Here is a 10434-nt window from a genome sequence, read left to right as displayed (position 1 = left end):
ACATTCGGGAGAAAATGTGAAAAGGGAGGAGAATAAAAATATTTTAAAAAAAAGAACAAGCACAGATCATAGAATTTACAGTGCAGACGGAGGCCATTCGGCCCATTGGGTCTGCACCGGCCCCTGTAAAGAGCACCCTACTTATGTCCACACCTTTTTTTAAATCTTTATTGTCACAAGTAGGCTTACATTAACGCTGCAATGAAGTTACTGTGAAGAGCCCCTAGTCGCCACATTCCGACGTCTGTTCGGGTACGCAGAGGGAGAATTCATAGAGGGAGAACAGCACATCTTTCAGGACTTGTGGGAGGAAACCGGAGCAATGGGAGGAAACCCATGCAGACACGCAGACAGTGACCCAAGCCAGGAATTGAACCAGGGACTCTGCCACTGTGAAGTAACAGTGCTAACCACTGTGCTACCTTGGCACCCACCATGCAGTGGGCTGAATGGCATATTTTGTGCCATGTCATTCTCTGGCTAAGGTTTTACAGCCCTGCCACAGTGTGTCTTCTACCCCCCCCCCCCCCCCCCCCCCCCACCACCAAGCAAATACGGCAGACCGTTTAAATTCCTGTTTACTTCGACGGGACTGTAATATCCAGCTGGGCAGAAGGGGCTGTATAATCTTGGCTCATGACTAGAATCATAAAGTCATAGAAAAGTTATAGAGCAGAAGGAGGCCATTTGGCCCACCTTGTCCACTCCAGTCCAAAGACACCCAGGTGCCCTTTCTAATCCAATCTTCCTGCACCTAGAAGCTTACAGCACTTAAGGTGCAGATCCACGTACTTCTTAAACAAGTTTAGGGTCTCTGCCTCCACCACCAACTTGGGCAGTAAATTCCAGACACCCACTACTCTCTGCATAAAAAAGTTCTTCTTCATGTCCTCTCTACACCTTTTGCCACTTATCTTAAATCTATGTCCCATGGTTCTAGAATTATCTACCAAGAGAAACAATTTTATCCACTCGGCTAATTTTTGTGCAAATTTCCCAATCGTGCTCCCCACGTTCACGTCCAAATCGTTAATATATAGCACAAACAGTAAGAGTCCCAACACTGAGCCCAGTGGAATACCACTTGAAACAACTCTCCAACTGAAAGGGCACCCTTCGACCAGTAACCTTTGTTTCCTGTTACTGAGCCAACTTTTTATCCAGTTTGCCACATTGCCCTGTATCCCATGGACTTTCAATTTCTTGGCCAATCTGCCATGTGGGATTTTGTCAAACGCCTTACTAAAATCCATGTACACCACATCCACTGCAGTCCCTTCATCAACCCTTCATGCCACTTCCTCAAAGAATTTGATCAAATTTGTGAGGCAAGACCTTCCTTTAACAAATCCATGCTGTGATATTATGATTCTGCTCCAACTCCATGGCCTTAACATTCTTCCTTAGGGAGGTTACCCAAAATGGCACATCATATTCTCATCAATGGTGTATTTAGGTTTAGCATTACCACTTTCCCTTTGTACCTGATGCCCATTTTGTTAAACCTAGCAGTATGGTTTGATGCTGTTTGGTTTTCTTAAACAACGTTACCAATTTGTCCTCTGAATTTTGAAGGTTTTGTATTTGAAACCCCATGTGTCTTTATTCTTCCCTCCTTGTACAGTTTTGCCATCGTAATTCTTCAGCAAGTGAACATTATGACACGTGTGACAGCTTTGACAATGATTACTTAAAAATATTCAACCAAATAATGATAAGAGGCATAGTTTCCTATTAAAAATGTGGTTGATAATAAATTTGCAGAAAATGTTTGTCAGACTAAAAATAGTTTGAAAAGTGCCTCAATATTTTGTTCAGAATATATGCAGAACTGAACTGAAAATCTATCCACAATCCCTGTAATTTGAAGACAGAAGTGTAATTTTAAATTGAGTTGGTCACTCATTTAATTCTCATAATCATGGCTCAATACCTTATTATTTTACTCCAAGTTCCTACGGTTATTTCCATTCTTTTTCAGTCCAGCATCTCTGGTTTAAGTCTACGTTTATGCTCCCTTGTTTGTACAGGAAATCGGGCTATCTGATTTGAACTTGAATTTGAAGTGACACTTTATCTATCTTGTAATTTATATTTGTTTCCCATGTGATTTTTTTCCCTTTCTAATAGAACTGTTTAAAAATAAAACACCATGTTCCTTCGATGTTCCCATCAATGTTGAAGAATCACCAGTACAATTTTACAGATCAGTCTCTCAGGAATTCATTAGAATACTTTAGGGAACAATTTAATTGTAGAAGTATCACAGTCCAATTAAATTGTATGAATCAAGTATTGCTATTCTTGTTAAAATATAGGCTCATAATTTAAAGATGGCCACTGAAATAGGACCTTTTGACTGGGCTTATCATCAAGCATTATGCAGGTGCATTTAGTACAGCGTTTTGCTTCCAAACACAGTGCAATAGAAATTGAATATTATACCATCTTACATCTTACAACACCAGGTTAAAGTCCAACAGGTTTATTTGGAATCACTAGCTTTCGGAGAGTAGTGAAGAAGGAGCAACGCTCCAAAAGCTAGTGATTCCAAATAAACCCGTTGGACTTTAACCTGGTGTTGTAAGACATCTTAATGTACCCACCCAAGTCCAAAACCAGCATCACCACATCATGGATACCAGAGTAGGGATTAAGTGATTTTTTTTCATCGGATGAACTGTAACTACAAACTGAAAACATAAAGGCAGGCCATCTCTTCAAGTGTGTCAAACAGCATAGCGATAATGGGATTGGGAGATGATCATTCAAAGATCTGAGAACTATTACAAACCTGAAGAGTTAAATGTTGCTATGTTTTGGGACTATACAAGAGCCATTGGGACTATACAAGAGCCATTTGACTTGGTCTGAATTCTGCCGACAGCAAACCTGAGTGGCTTTGTTGTTAAAGGGGAGCTCAGGTTGATTTACTCAGAAAAAGCTGCAACCTATACACACCAATAAACAAGAATCAGGGTCGCCATGTTCATGGTAAATAGACAGTTAGTCTCTAAATCCCAGGGAGGTGATAGGAATGTCCTGTTTTGTGAATGGTTGTACGTTAAACTATCTATTTTAAATTCAAGATAGAATAGTTGGATGTTTTAAGCATAGCTAATTAGCATTTCTATCTGGACACACAGTTCATATGATTCACATTGCCCTGGATATGGGCTTTGAGAGGGGAAGCATCCGTAGGAAGCCATTGTAGGATTGAATTACAGGTTTTCCTAAAATAAAAGCACTGAACTTCATATACATGTTCAGTCTACAAGAATCTAAAAGAGAGAGCAGAGAGAGAGAGACTGTAGTCTCTGTGGTTTAGCACTCAAGGATATGTGTGCAAACTCACACTTGGTTTGAAGGATGAAGTTTGTGAGGATTTAAACAAGACTGGAAGATTTACCTAGCTTTGGCTAGAGGGAGGAAGCTTGAGAGTAACCTTCACTGTGAACGACAGTTTGGGGATTAGAAATTATCTGAATTGAAAAGGAAAAAGGAAAAGGAAAAGGAAAATCATATTTAGGGGCAGCAGGGTAGCATGGTGGTTAGCATAAATGCTTCACAGCTCCAGGGTCCCAGGTTCGATTCCCGGCTGGGTCACTGTCTGTGTGGAGTCTGCACGTCCTCCCTCTGTGTGCGTGGGTTTCCTCCGGGTGCTCCGGTTTCCTCCCACAGTCCAAAGATGTGCGGGTTAGGTGGATTGGCCATGCTAAATTGCCCGTAGTGTCCTAAAAAAAGTAAGGTTAATGGGGGGGTTGTTGGGTTACGGGTATAGGGTGGACACGTGGGTTTGAGTAGGGTGATCATGGCTCGGCACAACATTGAGGGCCGAAGGGCCTGTTCTGTGCTGTACTGTTCTATGTTCTATGTTCTATGAAAGGGAGGACCAAAGAATCACTTTACACTGTTTCCAGGAGAAGAGTGTCTATTTATGGGATGGGGTAACGTGTAACTGTGGAGGGAGATTTCTGGTTGTATTAAAGCATTAAAATGTATTTTCTGTAGTTCAGAGTATGTATTGTGTATGAGTGTTTATTCCATGTTATCGTTAGTTTATTACAGTAAAAGTCTTAGAACTTGAAGTCTTGGACAATTCATTCAAATTGCTAACTGGAAATTTAAATGTATTTTATGGTTCTTTGGGGGGGAATCATAAGAGGAGGGAAGCATTTTCAGGATTGAGTGCAGGAAGTTGTCTCAAATAAAAGTTAGCACTGGGAATGAATTTAAAAGAAAAATCGTCTAAAAGTACGGTTTTCTTGGGCGGCACTTTGTTGCTAGTTTCTCACATTTACATTCCAGCTGGAAGCAATTTTCTCCGTCGGTCCCTCGCCTCCCATGTCGAAACATCTCTTCCCATTTGGATGGAGGGAGAATTAACTGCCCCTCTTCGAGTTCGGCTGATTTGAGATGGGGGGGGGGGGGGGGTTAAATGCCTGTACCTTCAGTTCTTGATAATATTCTGCCTCCGCCTCAGCTGAAAGAACATTTCAACTGATCCTCCTGGCGTCTCTGTGATACATCTCCTCCTCGGTCTAGGGGGACCGGGTTCCTCTGCCAGAATTAGATCTGTACCTAAACCATACACAGAGGGACTTTATGTCCATCAGCCACTGAATTGCACCAGTGACTTGGTGCTTGCGCGGGATCCGATTGACATGAATCTGAACATCAATAAATTGGGCTTGAAAATTAATCATTCATGATTAGGAAATCCTGGGGTATTGGTGAGAAGTGGCGGGGGGGGGGGGGGGGGGGGGTAGGGCTGCGGATAATGAGGGCTCAGAGTAAGGATCACAATTCGGGGATCTCACTATACATTAAGTAAGAGTCAGACACAGCAGCAGAGATGCCGATTGCGAGCTGATTTGATTTGCAAGCAGCTCGCCCGGTCCCCTTGCAGTGGGAGAGCATTTATCTGAATGAAGCCACGTGTCAGAGAGTGTGGGGGGTGGGGGACAAGTCAGACAGGGGGTGCATGGAGCTCGGAGCTGCTCGGATTGCAGGGTGAATGATTGCAGCTGGATCTCCTTTGGCGGAGATAAATGCCACACCATCATGTCTTTCGCTTGGCTCCCGTGCGCTGAAGCACTGGAAGTGACAGGGAGGCAAGGTTCCTTCAAACTCGCCGCATGAAGAATCGTTCTGATCTGGGGATTAAAGATGCCAATGCACCCGGTGACTGCGACTTTAATGTACAGGGGAATTTACACCATCCCCGATATCCTGACCAACCAGGACCCTGTAGACATACCTGAGGATGAATTGGAAGGTTAGTGCTATCTTGTTACATACACGCCGTGGCCGTGTTACCTCTGCCAGGAGCGTGTGTGACATGTTTGTTTTGTGCTCCACCAGCAACCAGCGTTTAACGGCGTTGCCACATCCTGACAAAAATAAAACTGTTGCTGAGCGAGACCGTGTCTCTTCCCTTGTAGTTGAGGCAGAGATTTCTGACTGGGGAAAATGTTTGCTTGCGTGAAACACGGAAGCATTTCGAGACAGCTGAGTGATGGGGCGAGTGCATTAGATAGGGGCAGATAAACGCCATCAATATTGCCACAAATCCACAGATGGATGGAAGGAAAAGCGAAGGAAAAGAGGAGGGGGGTAGTGTTTGCTTGGGATCTGGAGCATTGACATTCAGCACGCGTCTGCTGGGGGAGTTTTCACTTGGCAATGGTGGGAGGCCAATGTTCCCCTTGTCCATGTCAATGTAATTGCTTTTATTGTTGGGGCGTCTATTGTCTTACCTTCAGGGCTGAGCTGGAGAGGTGGCACTAAAAGACTCAGCGTCTCTCCCACCTCAGCCATGAATCACCCTCTCAAATAATCTACAGAGATTGAAACAGGAACATCTCTTGTGCCAATGTGCGAACGTGTTGCTGGATTCCTGCCTCACCTCTTCTGCACGCTGGGTAACTTTAAAGAGTAATTGAATATTTCTCATGGGTTTAAAGAGGTTTAAACGGTGCGATGTCACACTTCAGCAGCCCCATTAACAGTCTGCTGCTGATATATACACGGGCATTTGGCTACATTCGCGCGCGAAATCGCTTGCTTCTTTGACAATGTTGTCACGGTCCGTCCCCTGGATTTAGAGAGCTGCAGATTTGATCCTGAATCTTGTTTTTTTTTATAAAGTCTCCCAAGTCAATCCCAGATCATATGCAAAAGGAGGGGCGCTATTTGGCGATCTGTATGTTCGACTTAACTTCCAGAGGACCCCAATGTTATTAATGAGCTCCCGTGTTCCTACGGATTTATACATTCACCTCAAATGCGGAATGTCATTCCACCTCGCTTCTCCCAACAGAGATCCGGGAGGCGTTTAAAGTCTTTGACCGCGATGGGAACGGGTTCATCTCGAAGCAGGAACTGGGAATGGCAATGCGATCACTGGGCTATATGCCAAACGAGGTGGAACTGGAGGTGATCATCCAGAGACTGGATATGGACGGTAGGAGGCAGAGTGCAACTTCTTGCACCCCAGCACATTCTTCCCAAGGATGATAATAAACGGTGGTTCACTAAACATATTCCAATCGGCGCCATGATTTTTTTCAAATTCGAGAATTCGCTTAGTGTGGTTTTGTTGATCAACTTCAGGAGAAATCATTTGTCCAGGATCTGCTTCTTTGTTACCTTCAGCCATTGGGGGATTGTTTGCTGAATTGCATAGTCGTTTATTTTGTTTCTCCCTCTTAAACCTTGGACTCATCTCAACATGAGATTCCATAATATGGAGCCAAGGGGGTGCCTGGAAAGATTCATTCATATATATATATATATATACACATGTATAGAATGAGCTTGGGAAAGATATATATAAATAGAATGGGTTAGGGAAGGATATATATATATAAATAGAATGGGCTTGGGAAGGTTCATATATATATTATATGTATATGTGTGTATGTATGTGTGTGTATATATATATATATACACAACGGGCTTGGGAAGGTTCATAATTATACAATGATATATATATATATGTGTGTGTGTGTATATATACAATGGGCTTGGGAAGATTCCTATATATTATATGTGTATGAAATAGAATGGGCTTGGAAGGTTCATATATATATATTAAATATGTATTTATATATATATATATATATATAGAGAGAGAGAGAGAATGGGCTTGGGAAGGTTCATATATATATATTAAATAGGTATGTGTATATATAGAGAGAGAGAGAGAGAGAGAGAATGGGCTTGGGAAGGTTCATATATATATATATATTAAATATGTATGTGTAGGCTTGGGAATGTTCATAATTATATATATATGCCTGTGTATATATTTTATAAATATATATATATATATATATAATATTGGGAAGGCTCCTGAATATGTATAGAAATAGAATGGGCTTGTGAAAGCAACAGATTTCACATAATCATCTATCAAATAAATAAAACTAAATAAAAACTGAAATTTCAAGTGCTGCAGAAGACTTTGGTGTTTAGCAAAGTAAATAAACTGCACAGTAATTCAGGAGGGACATAATGCACCACACTGTCACTTTAAATCCATGGTGTTGTCTGGTAGGTTCCGATAAGATTGGCTGCTTTTATATAAATATAGACGGAGTCTGTTTGCAATTTAAGATGCCAGCGACTGCTTCCCTACGCCCGGTGTTGAGCTGGTGTCGATGGTGTGACCCCCCCCCCCCCCCCCCCCAACCCCGCCCCAGCTGAACAACCCTTTTGATCGCCGCCTTTCCTGCAGCCAAGAGTATCCAGGAGGTTCTGGAGGGCCGAGTGTGGGAATGCTGGAGATGTAACAGCCTCGAGCAGTGGGAATTGTCCCGATGGGATCGCATCATGTTCCAGGGCAATTGCCCAACCGCGCCGCACACTTATTAATTGTAGCGTTTATTAGGATCCCGTCAAAGCAAGTTTGACGGGAATTCAAGGATATTAGCGTTGGATAGGAAGATGTGACTTTGACTACTGGGGAGTGAATCAATCTCGGTGTCCTGCTGATCGAGGAAGCCTTCTGTTGGGCCATTTCTTAATAAACTCTGAACCTCAAAAGTGACATGTTACCCTCAATTTCTTCCTCAAAAGGATAATCCATCTCTTGCGTGCTTCACTAAATACTTGCTTTTTTTTTAATGCGTTGTCTTTTTCAGACACTTGGTGTATTTATTTAGTGTTTTAAAAGAAAATTGATTTAACTAACTGTTATATCAAACTGATTGATAGGACAACATCAAACTGCTGTGTGTGTATCGCAGGGCAGATTACTGCAAATGGCAAGGGTACATACCACTGGAGGTATGGGAGGGAAAAACTCTGGTTATTGTTCAAAACGAAACTTGAAATCAAGGTAACTGGTTGCTGGCGTGATAGGACAGTAATATTCACTGATTCGAGCGGTTCTTTAATTAGCCCAGAACATTCCTCAGAAAGAGGAGGGGGAAATCAAACTGGAGTCAGAATTAGTGATTGATGAGTCACAGTGTCACTGCCTGGGGTAATGGGAATATACAAACTGAAGGAGAGATCAAACAGTTGGATTGGGAGTGGGTACTGCCAGGAAGAGGTTGTGCCAATCTAAAACAGGAACAAAAAGGGAAGTTCCTCCTACAATGAGGGGGAAATCCACAGCACCTTTTCAAACTGAGATAGTGGTAGTCACAAATCCAGAAACTTAACCAAATCCACATTTGAATATAAATGGTTTCCCTCAGAAGATTTAAATGTTTAAATAGGATAACCCGTTCCCATACCAGCCTCCCCAAACAGGCGCCGGAATGTGAGGACTGGGGCTGTTCACAGTAACTTCATTTGAAGCCTATTTGTGACAATAAGCAATTTTCAGTTCATTTTCATTTAAAGCATCTTTTTTCATAGAATGCCTACAGTGCAGAGGCCAATCAGCCCATCAAGTTTTCACTGACCCTCACTCCCCCTAGGCTCACATCCTCGCCCTATTCCCACCTATCTGCACATCTTTCGACTGGGAGGAAACTGGAGCACCCAGAGGAAACTCCACACAGTCACCCATGGCCAGAATTGAACCCAGGACCCTGTCGCTGTGAGGCAGCAGTGCCAACCACCGTGCTACCCTTTTTACACCCACAATGTCCCAAAGTGATGTTCGGCTAATGAATGATTTGTGAAATATATTTGCCTACGTAAGGGCACAATGTACACTGCCAACTCCTCCAAAGAGAGAAATGATTAGTTGACCCGCTCTTGCTGGAGTTAGGTTAGGGCAGGGATGAGTGCTGTCTGCACACTGATACAACTCTACCCTATGGGGAATGTCATCGGATCTTTTACTCCCACCCAAATAGTCAGCACGGGGCCTCCCGGTTAAACAAATCTATCCAAAACTGCATCGCACTCCCTCCACCAAAGCTTGTTCCAGTCCTGCCTGGCCGGAGGCTTGAACATTCATGACTCAGATGCACAGTGCTGGCACGGCGCCAAGCTGATACATTGAGTGATTGAGCATCCACTCTGAATTGCCATGTAGAAGCTCGGTTCATATCATTCAGCGAAATGCACAATCCCAAATTATTTTAACCTCCATTCTAGAAATTTGATGGCATCACATTAAAAATGCGACTTGCTCCAACTTACCAGACAGGCTTCCTAAAACGCACATTTATCATGAATCAATTAAATGAAAATTGCTTCGTCTATTTAAGAAATCGGGAGATTCACGTCGCTGATGACTGAACAATAATCTACTTAATGTACCGAGCAACCAGCGATACTACGAGCATTTCACCAGATGCGAAGACGTAACTCCCAGCCTCTCTCAACTTCATAAAAGGCAGACATGGAAACATCAGGATGGAGTTTACATTTCAGACACTGGCTCTAACCCACCACCTCCAGCACTGATACCGCATTGATTTATTAAGTGGCTACATTTAATAGCAAGCGCAACACCTGCTCCTTGTAATTGGTTGAAAGATGTCCTGCTGGGCAACTGCAATGGAATTTGTTAAATGATCTTACAGCTGCTCAAAGTAGTCTTAACATCTGGTCTGCTATTGGCAAGTCGCTGTAAAAAAAATACCAAATTGTACCCACTACTTTTTTTTTCAAAAAAAGCATAATACTGTGGATGATGGAAATAAAAACAGGCAGAGTAGTTAGCACTGCTGCCTCACAGCCAGACCCGGGTTCAATTCCAGCCTTGGGTCACCGTCTGTGTGGAGTTTGCATGTGAAAATGAAAATGAAATGAAAATCGCTTATTGTCACGAGTAGGCTTCAATGAAGTTACTGTGAAAATTCCCTAGTCGCCACATTCCGGCGCCTGTCTGGGGAGGCTGGTACGGGAATCGAACCGTGCTGCTGGCCTGCTTGGTCTGCTTTAAAAGCCAGCGATTTAGCCCGGTGAGTTAAACCAGCCCCTGTGTTCTCCCCGTGTTAGCGTGGGTTTCCTCCAGGTGCTCCG

At 43.1% G+C, this 10434-nt stretch overlaps 1 protein-coding gene across 2 annotated transcripts in view; it reads left to right on the top strand.

The window, feature by feature from the left end:
• Positions 1 to 4951: 4951 nt before the first annotated feature.
• Positions 4952 to 10434, top strand: part of LOC119962558 (calcium-binding protein 7) — a 96668-nt gene continuing 91185 nt past the window's right edge. The window contains exons 1-2 of one of the 2 annotated variants that reach the window (XM_038790456.1): positions 4952 to 5278; positions 6323 to 6466. In XM_038790456.1, coding sequence (XP_038646384.1) covers positions 5170 to 5278; positions 6323 to 6466 — 253 coding nt within the window. In that variant the 5' untranslated portion in view covers positions 4952 to 5169. Of the gene's footprint in view, positions 5279 to 5710; positions 5925 to 6322; positions 6467 to 10434 lie in introns of those variants that run through there. The other variant, XM_038790457.1, reaches the window with a different exon arrangement.

Source organism: Scyliorhinus canicula, chromosome 1 (genome assembly GCF_902713615.1).
Source record: "Scyliorhinus canicula chromosome 1, sScyCan1.1, whole genome shotgun sequence".
In the NCBI taxonomy this organism is placed as follows: Eukaryota; Metazoa; Chordata; class Chondrichthyes; order Carcharhiniformes; family Scyliorhinidae; genus Scyliorhinus; species Scyliorhinus canicula.
Note: the sequence above shows the minus strand (reverse complement) of the source record. Positions and strands in the feature narration are given on the sequence as shown.